General features: G+C 52.6%; 1 protein-coding gene across 1 annotated transcript in view; it reads left to right on the forward strand.

Annotated features, from left to right (window-relative positions):
- GARNL3 (GTPase activating Rap/RanGAP domain like 3) overlaps positions 1-20,700 on the forward strand; it is a 150,800-nt gene that overhangs the window by 69,389 nt on the left and 60,711 nt on the right. Inside the window, 1 exon segment of the mRNA XM_056108856.1 lies at positions 9,160-9,234. Coding sequence (XP_055964831.1) covers positions 9,160-9,234 — 75 coding nt within the window.

Below are 20,700 nucleotides of genomic sequence, written 5' to 3' on the forward strand. Positions count from 1 at the left end.
GCGATGCACAGGGCTTACTCCTAGGTCATGCATTCAGGAATTACTCCTGGCAGTGCTCAGGGGACCCTATGGGATGCTGGGAATCAAACCCGGGTCGGCTGCGTGCAAGGCAAACGCCCTCCCCGCAGCGCTATTGCTCCGATCCCTCTCGGATATACTTTTAGCAAAAATAAAGCATTGAACATTGAGTGTTAAATGAATCTACGAGTGTGGCTGAGAGCCCAACTCAGGGCACGAATGCAGTTTTGGTGCCAGTAGCTAATGCTATTGAGAAACGAAGCAAGTCAGAACACTGTCGAATGGAACTTTCCATGACTGAGGGAATATGTGGTTTGCACGGTCCACAGGAGGGGGCCCTCAGAACCACAACTGAACTCTCCAAGGTGCCCGTGCGCTGGGAGGAATGAACTATTTTTATGTCATTTTAATTCATTTAAAATTAAGCTTGAGACAGATCAGAGGCCTCCATATCAGACCATACAGAAAATCCCACAGGAGTTCCTGGCAGACACGAGCCCAGATAATTCACTTCACCTCTGTGTTCCGCTGTTTCTCAGGCAAAGACTTCCTCAAGTCAGAGATGAGAGAGACGAAAGGAAGTCAGTCGCAGTCGGCATCTCCTCCTCTTAGATTCCTGGTGGTGACCCTGGATTCCATTTGGCTCTTTGGAGCTGGAGTGATAGTACAGTGGGGAGGGCATTTGCCTTGCACGTGGCCGACCCAGGTTCGATCCCCGGCATCCCCTATGGTCCCCTGAGCACCACCAGGAGTAATTCCTGAGTGCAGAGCCAGGAGTAAGCCCTGAGCATCACCAGGGATGGCCACAAACAAAGAAAAAAAATTCCTGCTCAAAGGTGTGCCACAGAGATAGTACAGCTGGTCGGGCCCTGGCATTGCCCGAGGCCAACCCAGGTTCAGTCCCTGACACCTGAACCCCGCCAAGAGTAATTCCTAAGCACTGCTAGGCACCACTGGGTATGGCTTAAAAACAAAAAGTCAAAACCAAAATAGAACAATAAAGCAGTTCATCTCTCCATCATACCAGCACACAGGAGAGGCGAGCTTCTTCCCTCATCCCTGAGGATCTGGTCCACTCTCTGCAATTCAGGGCAGCCTCTCCTGTCCAGGGCGGCCCTTTGGGGGTTGTGTCTAGCTGCAGTTCTGCAGGCTGTGATCAGCCTGGTGTAGCCAGGCTCGACAGAGGTTTCCCTTCTCTTACAATAATTGTTATGCTGGGCATTTTTCTAGAAGATGTCCTGTTATGTATACCTTTCTGATAATACTGACATCATTTCACATTCTCATGCAGTTAAGAAAGATTCTTCTTGGTGTTTCTGTTGCTTTCTTTCATTGGCACTTTGTGTATTTGTTTGTTTTCTTTCTAAAAGAAAACTAGCTTGTCCCAGAGAGAGAGAGAGAGAGAGAGAGAGAGAGAGAGAGAGAGAGAGAGAGAGAGAGAGAGCAGAGGTTAAGACTCCTGCCTTGCATGCAGTCGACCCAAGAATCTCCCTGGGCCCACGTAGGGCCCCTGAGCACAGAGGCAGGAGTAGGCTCTGAGCACAGCCAGGTGTGTCCCCAAAATAAACAGAACAAAATAATTAATAGAATCACACTAGCTGGTGAGCTCCTGTCATCTTGGTGTGTGTTTCAGTTTCAGTTCAATATTTTCCCCGACTGTCGTTTCTGCTCTGATCTCTGCTTTCCCTTGCTTTCACTCATTGATCATTTTGGATCTTCTTGAGAGGTTTGTGCTTCCTTCATTGTTTTGATGCTCGTTTCATCAAGAAGACGTCCAGGAACAAGAATTCCCCTGTTGTATGACACCAGCTACTCACAAGGCCTTGTGCAAACTCTCCTCATTGTGAGTAGCTGAATGGTGTCTGACTTCGTTTACCTACTTGACCCAAGAGTTCTCTGCTGATGATGTGTTTTAATTTCCAGATTTATTTATTTTTCACACTGCCGCATTATGCAGTGAAAAAGTTGTCCGTACAGTTTCTGGTTTATAGAATTCGGGCCTGCTTTGTCTCCATGTTAGACTGACTTTCTAAAAAGTGCAATACCCGTTTCAAATAAGTGTATAGTCTCTCTTTGTACTTTGATAAGTTAAATACGTAATTCAATATAAATTCAATTAGACCAGATTTATTTTTTATTGTTTAATTCTTCTATAGATTCTTACCGGGCTGGAGTGATACCACAGCGGTAGGGCGTTTTCCTTGCACGCAGCCAGCCCGGCCGAGCTGGGTTCGGTTCCTTCACCCCTCTCAGACAGCCCGGCAAGCTACCGAGAGTATCTCACCCCACGGCAAAACCTGGCAAGCTACCCGTGATGTATTCGTTATGCCAAACACAGTTACAATAAGTCTCAAAAAAATGGAGACGTTACTGGACCCACTCGAGCAAATCAATGAACAACAGGAGGACAGTGACAGTGACAGTGATAGATTCTTACTAGATGTTGCTTGATCGATAAGAAATATACCAAATGTTCCCATCATATTTTTTTTCTTTTTGGGTCACACCCGGCGATGCACAGGGGTTACTCCTGGCTCATGCACTCAGGAATTAACTCCTGTCAGTGCTTGGGGGGACCCTATGGGATGCTGGGAATAGAACCTGGGTCGGCCGTGTGCAAGGCAAATGCCCTACCCTCTGTTCTATTGCTCCAGCCCCCCCATCATAATTTTTGAAAAACCTTCTATGTATAGTTTGTGTTTTATAGTAAGTATCCTTTATTGTTATGTTTTGGGTGGTTCTGTTTATCCATTTTATCCAAAACAGATGGTTCTGTTTACCCATGTAAAAAAGACATTTAAAATTTTTCCTCCTGATTCTACTTTCTGATTTTGTTATTCCTTTCTTTCCCCCAAACTTTGTGGGATATTTTTTGCTTGTTTCCCCCCTTCCCTGTTTATTTTATTATAGTTCATATGGATCCCTTGGAGCTAGTTTTTACTCCTAATTCTTGAATTTTACTTTCTGGGGGGTGTGGGGAGCCCAGCGGGGCTCAGGGATCTCTCTCGACAGGGCTCGGGACCCATAGTCCGTTCTTGGGGTCGGCTCAGGCCACTGTGCACACGGCAGGTGCCTTCCCGCTGTGCTGTCTCTCCTAGTCCCAAGTCGTTTACTTTTAATGAATTAGTTTCAGTTTTGTTTGGGGGCCATCCCCAGCAGTGCTCAGAGCTTACTCCTGGCTCTGCGTGCAGGGGTCTCCCCTGGCAGGATCTGGGGACCACATCGGGGTGCCAGAAATCGAAGCCGGATCTGCTGTGTGCAAGATAAGCGTGCTACCCACTGTACTATCATTCCAGCATTTTTTTTAGACATGGTGATTTACGATATTGCTAATAACAGATTTTTTTAAATGTAGGAGTATTGCTATTTATTCAGTCATTGATTAGGCTGATTGAATTGGGCATGAACTCCACCTTACTTTTTTTTTCTTTTTGTGTAAATTTATGTATTGAATCACTGTGAGAGCAGTTACAAAGCTTTTGGGTTTAAGTCTCAGCCATACAATGATGAAACACCTGTCCCTTCACCAGTGCCCATTTTCCACCACCAAAAATCCCAGTATACCCCTCATCCCACACCCTCTCCCTACCTGTGGGGCTGATGATTTCCACGTTACTCTCTACTTTGATTTCATTCAATATTTCGACCCCAGACCCAGAGCGATAGCACAGCGGGTAGGGCATTTGCCTTGCACGCAGCCAACATGGCCAACCCGAGTTCAATTCCTCCACCCCTCTCGGAGAGCCTGGCAAGCTACCGAGAGTATCTCGCCCACACGGCAAAGCCTGGCAAGCTGCCCATGACGTATTCAATATGCCAAAAACAGTAACAACAAGTCTCACAATTTGTTGTGAGATGTTACTGATGCCCGCTTGAGAAAATCGATGAACAACGGGAGGACAGTGCTATAGTGCTAACAGTGCGACCCCAACACTCAGATCTGCCAAAAAGGCAACTGTAGACAATTTGTTTTCTATTGCTGGTTATGGGTAACATATGTCACATGGCCGCAGTAGTGGCTGCGCAATTTTGGAATTTTGAAATTTTAACAATAAAATCTGGAGGGATTTCTGACAAAAGCCGCTGAGTTCCGAGATTTGTTTCTGAGTCTCTGGGATCATGGCCATTAAGCAGCTTGATCAGGAGCCAGAGAGGCCGTTCATGGGCGGCTACTTAGGGTCTCGTTTGGGGCGGGGAGGAAAGGGCCGGCTCCACCCCCATCCTGTGAGGGCCCACGTGTCTCATCACTGCAGGCCCTACCCTGACTGTCCAGTGGCCTCTGGAGGATGGCGGCCACTGAGCCGCCAGGCGGAACAGGCCAAGGCACGAAACCTATTGCCACCTGGGATGACCCAGTACCAGTAACCTACTGCGGAGACCAGATGCTTTTCTGCCAAAAGCCATTGGGTTCCAAGATTTGTTTCTGAGTCTCTGGGATCATGACCATTAAGCAGTTTGATCAGGAACCAGAGAGGCCTTGCCTACAATTATATAGCTGAACTGGAGATGGTTTGTGGGTGTGACTCCCACATACCTAACTTTTGGCCATTTACTTTCTTGGTAAGCTTGGCCCCAAGTTGTTGGGGTCTGGCCAAAGGCACAGCAGCAATTTTGGGATATCTAGAAGTCTGAAGGCGCCATCAGTCTGCTGATGCACTCGCCTCATAGGTACAGACTGACCTGCTGGCGGCACCATACCTCCGCTAATAACAGAATTTCATGCAAAAAAAAATATATATATACACACACATATATTCCAACACCACACCCTCCGCCTGAGTGTCAGCCTCCTCCCTCCACCATGTCCCAGTGTAGGTGTCCCCACCCCACCCCCACCCCCTGCAGTGGTGACATGCCTCTTACTGGAGACCAGTCCTGGAGGCAGCAGGTCGCTCTGTCCAGGTGGAAACCGTTGGCACCGGGGGCGTCAGGGCTGTTCTCTCTGTGTACTCTAGGGGGGGCGATCTTGGCACCTCCTTTACCTGCTCCCTCCCCAGCCATCGGGAGAGCTCTGATATGATTCGTGGATCCTCATGAGAGTCTCTGGGTCCCTGAGCTCTGAGGTGGGAGAAGCCCTGCGTGGAGAGGTCTGAGCGCAGCAGGGAATGGCCCCTGCGGGTGCTCCTTCCAGAAGCCTGACCCAGGGCAGCCCCGCCCCTCTGCGGCCCTGAGGCCTCACTGCCCTGCTCTCCCCTTTGCTTCTGAACCTTCCAGGCCGGGGCTGGCCAGGCAGCCTGGTGGTAAGGCATGTCTTTGCCTGCTCAAAAGCCAGGTTTAATTCCTGTCCCTGCAAACAAACCCGAAAGAGCCACCAAGGCAGATGGCCTGGGGCGTGATTCAGATATTCCTGCTCTCTTGGCCCGCAGACCCTGTCGTAACATTCCCCCCAACCCCAGTTCACGGGAGATGTGTCCCCAGCTCCTGTCTTTGCCTTTTGTGTCACCGTTTTCCTCAATCTCAAACTTCTCATTCACTCTCTAGGGAGGTGGGGGGAGGGGGCTGTCCTCCCCGCATCTCCTTTGCAGCCCAGTGAGGTCACTGCCCCCAGCAAACGAGCAGTCTGCAGGGCCCCGAACCCTGACCTCGGGACCTCCCATTTCCAGGAAGTTCCAGCATCCCCCTCAGTCATCACACCCCTGAGCGGGTCTGACACGTTCCCACCCTGCATAGGGACCTGACCCCGTTGAGTATTTCCTCTGATTTCACAGGCCACTTTCCACACCTGGCATGTGGCCTGGTCGCGGGTTCGGGGGACTTTATTTCCTCAGTTCTTCCTTGTCAGGGACACTTGGGTAAGAACCACAGTGCCGGAAGATACGGTCGATGTCTCTCTCACACCCAGCAGGCTTTCTTTGTTTCTTTTTCTTTGTGTGTGTGTGTGTGTGTGTGTTTGTTGGTGGTTTGGGGGCCACATCCAGTGTTGCTCAGGGCTCACTCCTGACTCCACGCTCAGGGCTTAATCCTGGTGGTGCTCGAGGGAACCATATGGGATGCCGGGAATCGAACCTGGATTGGTCGAGTGCAAGGTAGACACCCTCCCTGCTGTATAGTCGCTCGGGCCCCCCATGTCCCTCCTGTCGGGTTTGGGCATGGAGGAGTGAGTTCCTGAGTGACGCTCCTCCAACCTAGGCATCCGGGGTGCGGCTGGCGGTGAGCTGGGCTGAATCTTCCATTTAATTCTGGCTTCAGTGCAGCCCCTCCTCGGTCCCCAACCTCTGTGCACATCTTTCACGGTTCCACCCCCTCCCTGTATACGCTTCTGCCGACTTCCTCATTAGCCCATCACTCTCTCTCTCTCTCTCTCTCTCTCTCTCTCTCTCTCTCTCTCTCTTTCTCTGCCCCTGCAGACATCGCTCATTGGTTGACGCTCTTTTCCTGCCAATTCCATCCCTCAGTGTTTCCCCCGAAGCTCTGGAGGCAGTCGAAATCAATAACCCTTGACTTGAGATCTATTCACTCAACCCCGTGTTTGAACCGAGGGAGTATCTGCTCCAAGCAGAGAAGAAACTGCCGGCGAAACCCCCGTACCTGCCCGTGGAGTGGCCATGACCCCGGAACACCTAGATTTATCTGGTGCTTGGCCTTCACAGCCGGCCTCTGCCCTGCCAGGCCCCAGCACCACTGGGAATGATCCCTCTGTCCCAGAACAAATCGAATTAAACGGCATTGGCCTGTGCAGTGTCAGGAAGCACTTCTGGCTGAAAGGCTCCGGGTCCCCAAGGCCACTCTGAGCCTTACTGAGCCTGAGTCGGTCGCTGGAAGAGGCCTCTATAGTCGCAGAGAGCTCTCAAACTTACTCTGGCTCATTACAGAAAAAGGATACAAATGAACAGCTAAAGGGGGTGGGGGGGGCGGACCTCGAGGGCCTGAGCACTTGCTTTGCATGCAGGAGAAAGTATGTCCCCCATGGCTCTGACACCACATCCAAAGGGCAGAGGACAAGGATCAGATCTCTCTCTGGGCGAGGAAACATCCTACTTTGGGGGGGGGGGGGGAGGATTGGCAGTGCTCAGGGCTTTCTCCTGGTTCTGTGCTCAGGGATCACTCCTGGCGGGGTTCAGGAGACCCTATGGGGTGCCGGGATCACACCTGGTCAGCTGCGTGCTGGGCAAACGCCCTCCCCACGGTAATATCACGCCAGGCCCAGGATAAATCCTGACTTCTGTTTCTCTGTCGATCAGCCAATGAGCGTGTCATGATTTGGTGCCGTGAATATCAATAGACACACAAATGTGCTGTCATCTGTATTGTGATACACAATCACAGTGTAGAGAGACATGAGAGACCCCTAACGCTTTTTCCTTGGATTTGTGTCTGGAAATTACTCTGCAAGGTGTAGGTTTGGTCAAGATCCCGGCCCTGGACCCCCGAAAAAAGGGCAGTGGCTCGGGGAGGCCAGAGGGCTTTTGGGGGTCGGCCGCCTGTGGGCTCTGAGCACTTTGGGGTCATCTTCCCTTTCTCTGCCTCTGTTTCCTCCTTCGGACTCAGGGAGAAGGCAAGTCCCCAGCTATGCTCTTGATGAGAGGAATTGGAATCACCCACATCCCTGCCTGTGGGAGCACTCAAATGCAAACCCTGGGGGAAGACGGACCCCTATCTCCGGCAGATTCTTTTTCTGGGGGAAGATTTGCAAATAGTTCCCCTCCCCCCATTTATTTTTCACACCTCCAGGTCTCGGAAGCTGGAGTGAGGCACGAGATAAGCCTCTCACCTGGGACGTTTGCTGTCAGGTTTGCTGGGTTTCCGCCCAGAGCAAGTTGCAGAGAGACGCCCACCGGGCAAGGCAGTTCTGCCGCCCCTGGGTCCTGGAACGTGGGCTACGGGTGGGGTTGAGTGTGACCTACACATTGTGGGCAGATGTTGAAGGTTAAAGGAAGGGAGATGTCATTCCCCCAGTGAGCTCGCAGACACTGTGGAGAAAAATGAGCTTCATGCCAAATCAGTCTTTTGGGGGTCAAGAGGCCAAAACCCTGGTCTCCTTTTTGTTTATCTCTTTCTGAACTCAAACTTCTAGAAGCCAGATGATGATTTATTTGTTGGCCTGGCATTGCCAGAGCTAGAATACAGGCTGCCTGCCCTGGGAGGAACTGGTTGACCTTTTCGAAAGAGAAATGGACAGAGGCTGGAGTGATAGTACAGCAGGTAGGGCATGTGCCTTGCATGCGGCCGACCCGGGTTCGATTCCCAGCATCCCATATGGTCCCACGAGCACTGCCAGGAGTAATTCCTGAGTGCATGATGAGCCAGGAGTAACCCCTGTGCATCGCTGGGTGTGACCCAAAAAGCAAAACTGAGAGAGAGAGAGAGAGAGAGAGAGAGAGAGAGAGAGAGAGAGAGAGAAACGGATGTATAAAAACTTTGTGTGCTATTGGCAGAACTGGGAGTATGTTCTGGTACTTTCTTCCTGGCGTGATAGTGACCGAACTTGAGACGTGGCTTGAGGCAGTTTGGCCCTCTGTGATGTGGATATGGTTGGTTTCGGGGGCCAGAGAGGGAACACAGCATTTGCAAGGCTCCCCCCGGTCCAGTTGCTGGCACCTCATGGTCCCCTGAGCATTGCTGAGGGCATCCTAGAGTCCCCCGAGCACTGCCCAAACAGCACCGCTGTCCCCTTGGCTGAGAGTCACCAGGAGTGACTGCGGACCATTTGGGAAGCCCTGGTCACCCTCCAAAGAAAGATTCTTTGTCAAGGAGCATGACTCGAGGGGCTGGAGCGATAGCACAGCGGGTAGGGTGTTTGCCTTGCACGCGGCTGACCCGGATTTGATCTCCGGCATCCCATATGGTCCCCAAGCACTGCAAGGAGTGATTCCTGAGGGCAGAGCCAGGAGGAACCCCTGAGCATCGCCGGGTGTGACCCAAAAAAAATCCAAAAAAAAAAAAAAAGCATGTCTTGAATGTTTTCCGGTCTGGAAATATTGTACCGAGTCTGCTCCGAGGCCCTGAGTGTCCACGCCTGGGGCCCAGGTGTGTTCCACGCTCGGCTGCTAAAGACAAGGTGTGGGGGGGCACCTGGGAGCGGGTGGCTGGGGCTTCCGGGAGAGCGTGAGCTCCTCTCTGGCCATGCGGAGTCCTCTGAGAGCGGGGACAGGCTGGGGGACAGGCAGAGCGTGGCGTGCTAACCGAGCGCTCTTTCCTCAGCTCATCTCCAGTGACGCAGATGGAGCCATCCAGAGGGCTGGAAGATTCCGGGTGGAAAACGGCTCTTCAGATGAGGTAAGGCAGCCTCGGGGCTCGTGACCGCAGGGGATGTGATGGCCGGGGTGGGGTGGGGAGAGCAGGACAGGCACCCGTGGCCAGGGGCACATGCCCTTGAGAGCTGGGTGAGAATTCGACCCAGACAGCACGACAGTGGAAGGAGCTGTGGCCCCCTGTGGGAGTCCCCCAGCCCCCAGCACCTGCCCCGTGACCTGCCCCGTGGCCAGGCCTCACCATGGGGCCTTAAGGGCAACTTGTGCATCCAGAGAAGAGGAGGCAGGAAATGACCATGAATGGTGAGCGGGGGTCCCCCTCGGGAGGCGACAGGAGAGGCCACCACCCTGCTCTCTGGCCACTCTCCTGCTTTCCTGAGCCATGACCCTCAAGCCTGGAGTCTTTTGAAAACTTCCTGTGGCTTGGAGCTGGAGTGATAGCACAGCAGGTAGGGCGTTTGCCTTGCATGCGGCCGACCCGGGTTCGATTCCCAGCATCCCATATGGTCCCCTGAGCACCGCCAGGAGTAATTCCTGAGTGCAGAGCCAGGAGTAAGCCCTGTGCATCGCCAGGTATGACCCAAAAAGCAAAAAAAAAAAAAACCTTCCCATGGCTCGAGGTCAGCGTGATGGTACCATGGGTAGGGCACATGCCTGGCATGAGGCCAACCCGGTTCGATTCCCAGCACCCCACGCTGCTCCCTGAGCCCCTCTGAGAGGGAGCCCTGAGCACAGAGGGCCACAAGGAGTAAGCCCTGAGCACTGCGGGTTGTGGCCCACAAAACAAAAACCAGTTAAAAACAACATCCAGGGCTGGCGCGATAACACAGCAGGGAGGGTGTTTGCCTTGCACGTGGCCGACCCAGGTTCAATTCCCAGCATCCCATAGGGTCCCCCTAGGCACCGCCAGGAGTAATTCCTGAGTACAGAGCCAGGAGCAACCCCTGTGCATTGCCGGGTGTGACCCAAAAAGCAAAAGTCCAAAAACAAAACAAAACTTCCATGGCTCTTCTGCCTCTGGGGTCCACCCACCAACACTGAGCCATGTTAGCAGCCTCTGCCCCGTCTCTTCTTTGTACTATCTTGGAGGTGCCCAGCATAGTGCTCTAGGCAGTGAGCCCAGGTGCGAACCCCAGCTCCCCCACATCCTGGTTATTAGAACCCCGTGCTCGTGCTTCAGGTTTCTGCATCTGTAAAGTGGGAACTGCCTCAGGAATCCTAAAACACTGGGGACAGTGGGGCAGGGGGCCCCCAAATCCCTGCAGGCCGCCTGTCCCGCCCTCCCAGCTAAAGACTGGGCCTTCACCAGGACACGGACCCTCGCAGCCTTTCGGGAGGGCAGTGGGGGTGGCCTCCTCTCGGCCGGACCCCGCGAACCCACCACGTGCCTCTTTCCTGCATCCACACACCCACGGGGCAGGAGCTCCCAGCACGGCTGCTCGTGCCGCCTTCGAAAGCCAAGGCCGACGTGGCGGATCCGTCCGGCTCTCCCTCTGGCCCCATCACCGGGACCCAGTCAGGAGCAGAGGCACTGGCTCCCACCCACCCCCTAGCACACAAAAAGCTGATGTCTTCTTTGAGCTCTAAATGCTGGCAACCCAGGAGGGGCTGTAACCTGCCTCTGTGCTGAACTGCGGCAGGAGGAACCCACCCAAATGAGCCATCAGCCCTGGAGTCTCCCCCTCCCCACGCCCACCCTGCAGGAGTCCAGGGGCCTCCTGCCTGGGATGCACCCTGAGACCTGGAGCTTTCCGTGGTCCTGAAGCAGCACCCGCTGGCCCCGAGTCACCCCTTCCCCCGCCTGTGGGGCTGCCCCCCTCCTGCCCGGGCCATTCACACACATCTGTGGAGGCTCCTGGGCAGTTTAGGATTCCCAAATCCTTGTAGTCTGATATCATCAAAGCAGAGCCCCAGCTCAGGTGACTTCTGTGGGAAATGGTCCACCAGGGCCCAGACCCGGTATGACATTGTGTCTCTTCTGAAGTGCTGGGTTCCGGGCCAGAGAGATGGTACAGTGGGGAGGACGTTTGCCTTGCACATGGCTGAGCCGGGTTCAATCCCGGGCATCCCATATGGTCCCCCAAGCACTGCCAGGAGTGATTCCTGAGTGCAGAGCCAGGAGGAGCCCATGAGCATTGCCAGGTGTGACCCAAAAGGGGAAAAAAAAAAAGTACCAAGCTTACCGCATTCCTCAGTGCCTTGGCTGGGTCTCATATCGACGGCCACATCAGTGCAAAGCTCATGACCAGAACATCACACCAGGGGGCTGGAGCAGTAGCACAGCAGGTGGGGCGTTTGCCTTGCATGCGGCTGATCCAGGTATGATTCCCAGCATCCCATAGGGTCCCCTGAGTACTGCCAGGAGTGAGTCATGAGTGCAGAACCAGGAGTAACCCCTGAGAATCGCCGGGTGCGACCCAAAAAGCAGAAAGTCACACCAGATAAAAGGCCTTCGGGACAGCACACAGAAGTAAAGAAAAAAAAAAACAGCTGGAGGTTCCCACAGCTCCGGGAGAATGCTCCAGGCCCCATCCAGAGCCGATATCACTGGGAGGTCCCAGATAGGGTAGGTGCTGTCTTCCCGCCTTCCCCGGATGGAATCCCGGTGACCATGAGCTTCTACAAGCATGGCTCTGGCATGCGGGTACCAGGACTTTTTCCTGAACCGCTTATGCGGCCGTGCGACATTTCCTGATATGCAGAGTGATCAGTGGAAAGTAAATGATCTAGCATTTCTCCCTGAAAATCGGGTTTGAATAGTGATAGGAAAATCTGAGCAAAAGATCATGCTCAACCAAAACACATCTGGACTTTGTTTTTAACTATGGTGGTATGCTGCCCTGGGAGGGGAAGGGTGTGTGTCCCTCCGCCTGCCCCCCTCTGCGGCGGCGACATGGTGGCCTGCATCTTTTAGAACCTAATGAGCAGCCAGGTATGAGACTGCATTGACGAGGCACGTGGGGTTTCATGGGATGGGGGTGGAATCGGCTCTGCTCCCCACCATGACAATGCTCCGGGTTGCCACCCTCAAACGCCTCCTCCAGCTTCTCATCGACCATGATCCCAGGGGCACACATACCAATCTCGGAACCCAGGGGTTTCTGGCAGTAATCCCTCTAGGTTTATTACTAAAATGTCAGTAATCCAAATTCTCATGGCCGCTATTGTGGCCACATGACATCATATGCTCTTCATAATCAGCAATAGAAAACAAATTTTCTAATGATGTCTTTGTGGCAGGTCTGAATGTTGGGGAAAAATCCAAATAACAATGTTGGGTCTTTTGTTGTAATATTGAATGTGATCAACGTAGAGAGAGAGAGAAAAGTGGAAATCTCCCACACAGGCAGGGGCTGGGTGGAAGGGGGGGTGTATACTGGGGTTCTTGGTGGTGGAAAATGTGCACTGGTGAAGAGACGGGTGTTTGATCATTGTATGACCAACCGACTGAGATTTGAACTAAAAGGCTTTGTGACCATTCTCATGGTGATTCAATAAAAAAAAAAGCCTCTGAGGAACCCAGTACGCAAAGAGAAATGGGCTTGTTCTTTTTTTAATTTTATTTTTATAAAGCAGTTCACAATATTTGATTACATTTAATATTCAAGCACCAGTCCCACCACCATATTTTGCATGTTTCCATCCGGAACCCCAACCCCTGCCCCAAAGCAGAACCGAAATAATTTCATTTGTATTGTTATGAATAAACTGCTGAAAATGATTGATTCACAAAAGTTTCCTAAGAGGAAATTGTGTGAAGATTGATATATATACATATAATACATATAAATGTATATGCTACATCAATATGTATATATGTATATGTATATACATATATGTAAAAAACATATTTCCGTCAAGGATTGGTTGCCTTCGACTTTAAATCCCTTCAAATGTGGTGAGCTATTCTTGGAATATCAGTGGTGTGAGGTATGAGATGTCATGTGACCACAAATGTGGCCACATGGTGAAACGGCTTGTTCTGAGCTTAGCGGGCAGTGCCGTGGCGACACAGGATTAGCTGTGTGTTTGCAGACCCTGAACCGGCGACCCTCGAGGCAGCCCCACCTGTGGGCTCTTTTTCCTTTGTCAGCAAGAGGATGGGTTCTCTGCAGAGCCTGGAGCCTCAGCCCTCGGCAGGTACATGAGGCACCAGAACTTCTCGAGTTGCAGTTCCCCGTTCTCTTTCTGCTTCTGCCCTGAGACACACAACAGATCTTCCACTGAGCTTACCTGGCGCCTCAGTTGTTTCTTGGGTTGCTTGTGCTTTCCGGGTGGTTGCTAAGGACCCGCTGCCCCCCTCCCAGGTGCTTGGCCACACGCAGTTTTCTGTTCCTTCAGAGAAGGGCTGGGCCACCTTCATTGCTGCAAACACTGTGATGTGCTGTCACCCCCCCACCCAGGGCTGGGGCACTTCGTGCCTCTCCCTGTCCCCTGTTGGAGATCCGTCCCACACCACCTGCTCTGTGCCTGCCTAATCGTGCACTGCTGTGTGTTCTAGAAAAAACGCCTGTAGGAAAGAGGTGGCTCCTCACGTGCCGTGTGGGCCCCGGACCACGGTGTTTGGTTTAGGATGATGCCTTTGACTGGTGCTTTGCTCGCGGCAGATGGGGGAAGCAGGGCCTCAGGACACGGTAACTGGAGGAGCCCGGCTGTGGGGTGTGGGCCAGTCCGGTAGGGTCCAGGAATTGCAGCAGTGTTTCCCAGACTGGGGTGAAGGATCTCCTTTTTTTTAGGGGGCTCACACCCAGCAATGCTCAGGGGTTACTCCTAGCTCTGCACCCAGGAATCACTCCTGGCGATGCTCAGGGGACAGTTTTGGGGTGCCCGGGTTTGAAACCAGTTGGCTGCATGCAAGGGAAGCTCCCTCCCCGCTTACTATTGCCCTGGCCCAGGGTCTACTTTTCTAAAGAAAATCTCTCCAGGGGCTGGAGTGATGGCACAGCAGGGAGGGCGTTTGCCTTGCACATGGCCGACCCGGGTTCGATTCCCAGCATCCCATATGGTCCCCTGAGCTACCACCAGGGGTAATTCCTGAGTGCAGAGCCAGGAGTAACCCCTGTGCATCGCCAGGTGTGACCCAAAAAGACGAAAAGAAAAATCTCTCCAGGGGCTGGACCGATGGCGCAGTGAGTTGGGAGTTTGCCTTGCATGAAGTTGACTTGTATTTGATCCTTGGCAGCCTTCATGGTCCCCCGAGGCCCTCCAGGAGTGATCTCTGAGTTCAGAGCCAGGAGTCGACCCTGCATACCGCCAGATGTGGCCCTCAAACAAACAAAAATAAAACAAGATGATCCCATCAGTTGCAGACTCAGTGATCACCCGGGACTGACGCAGGAGCAGAAGCATCTCACATGAGTGCCCCCAGGTCAGGATGCAAGGAAGGAGAAGCACGGCCAGGAGGGACAAAGCTCTTCACCCGAGCTGGCCCGGGGGCTGCCCTGGAAGGGCTCTCCTGAGGCCCGGCTGTCTCTCCTCCCGGCACACACGCGCTCTCCCTCCGACCTTCCCTCCCTCCCTCCTTCCTTTCTTCTGCCCCTCCTACATTTCTTTCCCTCTCTCCTTCCTTTCCTCCCTCCTCCTCCCTCAACCTTCCTCCCTTTCTTCCCTCCTTCCCTCCCTCCCTCCTTTCCTCCTTCCTTCCTTCCTTCCTTCCCTCCTTCCCTCCTTCCCTCCTTCATTTCCTTCCCTTCCTTCCTTCCTCCCTCCTTCCTTCCTTCCTTCCTTCCCTCCTTCCCTCCTTCCTTCCTTCTTTCCTTTCTTCCTTCCCTCCTTCCTTCCCTCTTTCCCTCCCTCCTTCCCTCCTTCCCTCCTTCCCTCCTTCCTTCCCTCCCTCCTTCCCTCCTTCCTTCCCTCCTTCCCTCCCTCCCTCCTTCCCTCCCTCCTTCCCTCCTTCCTTCCTTCCTTCCTTCCTTCCTTCCTTCCTTCCTTTCCTCCTTCCCTCCTTCATTTCCTTCCCTTCCTTCCTTCCCTCCTTCCTTCCTTCCCTCCTTCCCTCCTTCCTTCCCTCCTTCCCTCCCTCCCTCCTTCCCTCCCTCCTTCCCTCCTTCCTTCCTTCCTTCCTTCCTTCCTTCCTTCCTTTCCTCCTTCCCTCCTTCCCTCCTTCATTTCCTTCCCTTCCTTCCTTCCTCCCTCCCTCCTTCCTTCCTTCCTTCCTTCCTTCCTTCTTTCCCTCCTTCCCTCCCTCCTTCCCTCCCTCCTTCCCTCCCTCCTTCCCTCCCTCCTTCCCTCCTTCCTTCCTTCCTTCCTTCCTTCCTTCCCTCCCTCCCTCCCTTCCTTAGTTTAGCGGCCCTATCTGGAAGTGCTCATGACCATATGCCTCCTCTCTACAAAGTCCAATGACTCCTTGTGAGACAGAACATGTCCCCCACCAGCACAACTGGAGACACTCCGCACCCATTGCTCCCAGTGAGCTGACACCCTGGGGGGAGGCAGCAGGGTCCCATGCGGGTTCAGAGTGGAGCCTGCCCCTCCCCCGCCCCAGCTCTCTCGGTTCTCAGGTGTAGGATTTGGCTTTTGCTGCCTTGCATCTCTTCGTGTTAATTGCCTGTTGTCAGGAGCTCTTTGGACATGTTGATTCTGTCACCTGTCCCTGACCTCCTCTGGTGGCTCCTGCCAGCGTCAGCTCCTCCTGTTATTAATTAAAGCGCCAGTGACCCGGGCAGCTCCCTGGGGGCCTCCCTTCCAGCTGCCTTGTGTGGTCACCCCCTCTGAAGGGGGGGCGGGGGTATCCTTCAGCGCTATAGAGATCTGTCCTCCCGAGCAGAGCACAGAGGAGCTCCCGTGCCACTGGGGATATGAAAATGAGCGAGGTCTTTTGGAAGAGCAATTAGCAGTAATCAAAAATGCATGCGCCATGTGGCCCGCTTTCTGCTGCCAGGATGTCACTGTAGCACAATTTCTCACACACACACACACACACACACACGCACACACACACGCACACACCCTTGACTTAGTCCGATGTAAGTGTCTCCCAGGCAAGGAATTTCTTTCTCTTCTGCTTTTGCAATAAATATCCCCATTTTGTTTAAAAAAAAAAAAAGTTCCACACTCACTTTTAGGAATACCTGGGAACAGCGTCACATTCCATGGGTTCGACCCTCCTTTCCACCACAGGCACTGAAAAATAATAAAAATAGTTTTTGTGTATTTTCAGGGTTTTTTTTTTTTCTAACTAGGTTAGATGCACATTTACATTGGCCATTCCCCCAAACTGAGTCTTTGGAAATTCATCTTGGTCCTTATAAGTGTTCCCTCCACAGTTGAATGGAGAAACTGAAGTTAGACAAGTCGTAACTGTGAGCTCAGCCAAGAGCAGGTTGGAGACCTCACGGGCGTTGCCTGAACTTCGAGTCCCGTTTGTATTCCAGGGCGGTGCTTGTGGAGCCCCGAATTGAAGCCACACATTAGAGAACATCCAGATAAAATAAGTGTCGCATGTGGATTTTAACTAAATTCGCCTCAAAACGCCCTGGCCAAAGTCTGTCTCGCTCCCTCACATCCCACAAGTGTAACTAGGTCAACAGCAAACAGGGAGGGCAGCTGGCGCTCTTGGAGGCTTTGAAATTTTTAAAAATTTTTATTCTGGTACAATGCTACAATACACACACTGTCCTCCCGTTGCTCATCGATTTGCTCAAGCGGGCCCAGTAACATCGCCATTGTGAGACTTCTTGTTACTATGTTTGGCATATTGAATACTCTCGGTAGCTTGCCAGGCTCTCTGAGAGGGGCGGAGGAATCGAACCTGGCTTGGCCAGGCTGGCTGCGCGCAAGGCAAACGCCCTACCGCTGTGCTATCACTCCAGCCTGATGCAACAATAATTAAAAAAAATTAGTAAATCATTTACCTAAGGTCTCCAGTTGATTTTGGGGGTGCTTTTGTTGTTGTTTTGATTATCGTTATTTCGATTTGGGATTTGGGGGGTCACATCATGCAGTGCTCATGGCTTACTCCTGGATCTGCGCTCAGGAATCACTCCCTGCTGTGCTCAGAGATCATATGGGATGCTGGGGCTCGAACCCAGGCTGCTGTGTGCAAGGCCAGCACCTTACCCCCTGGACTATCTCTCCAGCCCCAGGCTTTGATGGTTGAGGAGGCGCATGTCTCTGGACACCTCTGGTTCTAGGGTGCTCAGGTTCCGTCTCTGACTCAGCAAACGTTCTGTACAGAGGCACCGCAGAGCTAAGTGTGAGGGTTTGCCCTGTTGAACTTAGTTGCCCACAGCAGGTTGGGAGTTTGCCTTGCACTCGGCTGACCTGGGTTCAATCACCAGCATCCCAAGGACCACTGAGCAAGATCCCTGAGCACAGAGTCGGCAGAGGATTAAGCCCTGGGCACTGCCGGGGTGTAAACCCTCCTTCTCCCCCACCACACCACACACACACACACACACACACACACACACACACACACACACCAGAAAAAAAAATATATATATATATGAGACGTGAACTTAGCTGCCCGGACACTGTACTCATCAGAACATTGCCTCCCAACTTGATGCTGATGTCAGATCAATTATGTGCATTGATCTGACATCAGCATGGAAGCCCGTTGTCCCCTTTGAGTGCTGCGGACAGCACTTCCATCTCTCAGATCCTCTGTGAAATAGGACAGAGGGAAAACAGCGCTTCCTGCAGAGCCAAAGCCCACCCCGGCGTGCTGAAGTTAGAAGGGCGGAGTGCCATGGGATGGTCAGAGGGCCATGCAGGTCCCCTAGATGTCGCCGAGTCGGACGCGCTCCCTCCTCTTTGGAAGACTGTTGCCTGCACCTACAAAACTGCCCACTGGGGCCAGAGTGATAACACAGGGGGTATCACTTGCACTCGACTGACCTGGGTTCAATCCCCGGCATCCCATTGGGTCCCCCGAGCACTGCCAGAAGTGATTCCTGAGGGCAGGGCCAGGAGTAAGCCCTGAGCATTGCTGGGTGTGGCCACCAAAGCAACTCAAACCACCAACAAGCACACGTCCCACCCTCCCCTGGCTTCAGGAAGGACCCTCATGGAAAAGGGCGCTGAGTGCCCACCAAGACAGACGCGGGACAGCCCCAAGGCCCAGGGCAAAGGGCGTAGGACCACCAGGCACAGGACGAAGGGGGAGCCAGACCCGCCCCCTGCAAGAAGAGGGCGTGTCGGCAACATCACCAAACAGGTGCACACACTCCCGTGGCACTTCTAGAATGTTCAAGAGCTGCTCCACCGAATCCCCAAGGAACGCCCCAAGACTTGTTGAGTGAGGGTTGGGTCTCCATGTAGAAAATACCGGGGGGGCCAGGAAGGTTTCCGTCCAGCCAGGGATGACCAGGCTGCCTTCCTGTGTTGGGGGACTGGCCACCCGTCTGCGAAAGGCCTGGGGCTGGTCCTCTCGTCATTTCCAGAGCCCCCACCGGGTGCCGGCAGCAGTCGTGTTTCTTGAGTTCATCCCAGGGTGTATTCTCGGCCTCACACCCGTCACGGGTGCGGTTCACGGGGGCCGGGAGGTGCCCAGCTCTGCGAGACTCACAACTCCTCGGGGGGGTTGGTTTTTCTTCGCCCCATGTGAGCTAAGTATGCAGTGAAGACACGAGTTCCATGGGTAAGTTGGCTTTTTTTTTCTTTTTGGGTCACACCCGGTGATGCTCAGGTCACACACCTGGCTTTTGCACCCAGGAATTATTCCTGGCGGTGCTTGGGGGACCGTATGGGATGCTGGGATTCAAACCCGGGTCAGCCGCATGCAAGGCAAATGCCCTACCCATTGTGCTATCACTCCAGCCTCCCCACGGGTAAGTTTTTGAGCACCAGAAAAGGAAGAGTGGCAGGGGAAGGAAATGAAAAGGCACGGCGATGACAACGATGACATTCGTCCCCCGGGACGGTCTCCACGGGCCAGCCAGAGAAGCAGAGGTACACCGCAGGAAGTCCAAAGCACCGGGTCATTCATTTCCTTTCTTTTTTTTTCTTTTTGGGTCACACCCCGAGATGCTCAGGGTTCCCTCCTGGCTCTGCACTCAGGAATTACTCCTGGCGGTGCTTGGGGGACCATACGGGATGCTGGGGATTGAACCCAGGTCAGCCACATGCAAGGCAGACGCCCTACCTGCTGTGCTATCACTCCGGCCCTTAATTAATTTTTGTAGTCACTGTGAAATTACAAAGTTATTTATAATCATGTTTCAGGCTTACAGTCTACAATATGGATTCCTTCACCGGTGTCTACTTCCCTTCACCAGAGAGACTCTTGAGATATGTGTGTGTGTGTGTGTGTGTATTTTTTTTTTTTGCATTGTGGGTTCCTGTTACAGCACTGTTACTCAGAGGGTTTCATACATAACACTTCACCACCTCTCAGCACCACCTCCTCCTCCCAGTGGAATATTTTTCTCCACTATAGATGTTGCCCCCCTTCCTGTCCTGCCCCCCCACCCGGGATAGTCATTGTGAGTCTTTGAATCCTCTTGAGTGTATAAGACGAAACACAGAGACTTGCAAAGGAGAGCGTCCTGTGGAGACAGTTATGGAAACGTTGCTCTAACGCCTACTTTCTGGTCCAGGAATAATGTGCTTTTTTTATTACTACATTAAACAGCAAATTCCTCAATGGTAGGTTCCATAACTTAAATTTTTCTTTTCTTTCTTTTTTTATTTTTGTTTTGGGGCCACACCCGGTGGTGCTCAGGGCTTACTCCTAGCTCTGTGCCAAGGGGTCACTTTTTTTTTTTAATTTTATTGAATCACCGTGAGATAGTTATAAGCTTTCATGTTTGAGTTACAATCACACAATGATCAAACACCCATCCCTCCACCAGTGCACATTCCCCACCACCAATATCCCCGGTATAATCCCCTTTCCCACCCTCCCCCTGCCTCCATGGCAGACAATATTCCCCATAATCTCTCTTTGGCACCGTGTAATCCCATCAATGGCCAAGACTAAGAGACTATAAAATCCAGCTCCTGGAACCGCGTGGCCGCAAATGTGGCCGCGCAACATCCTATCAGGACATCTTTTTATGACATCTTATTATCTCATTCCTACTTTGGACAGACTTGCAGGCTATCGAATGTAGCCTGCCCACATGGCAGAGCCTGGCAAACTCCCCGTGGCGTACCCAATATGCCAAATACCAGTAACAGTGATGGGTCTCATTCTCCTAAAGAGCCTTGAATATAATCTCAGGGCTAGGATGAAAGAGACGTTACTGGGGCCTGCTCGAGGCAATCGACGAATAACAGGATGATGAAATGAAATGAAATGAAATCTCTCTCTACTTTTGGGCATTATGGTTTGCAATACAGACCCTGAGAGGTTATCACGTTTGGTCCTTTATCTACTTTCTGCACACATCTCCCATCCCAACCGATTCCTCCAGCCATCTTTTTCTTAGTGATCCCTTCTCTATTCCAGCTGCCTTCTCCCCTGTGCTCATGAGGCAGGCTTCCAGCTATGAAGCAATCTATCTGTCCCATGTATTTACTGTCCTTAGGTGAAGGGACCACTTCT

This window comes from Sorex fumeus, unplaced genomic scaffold, assembly GCF_029834395.1.
Source record: "Sorex fumeus unplaced genomic scaffold, SorFum_2.1 ptg000233l, whole genome shotgun sequence".
In the NCBI taxonomy this organism is placed as follows: Eukaryota; Metazoa; Chordata; class Mammalia; order Eulipotyphla; family Soricidae; genus Sorex; species Sorex fumeus.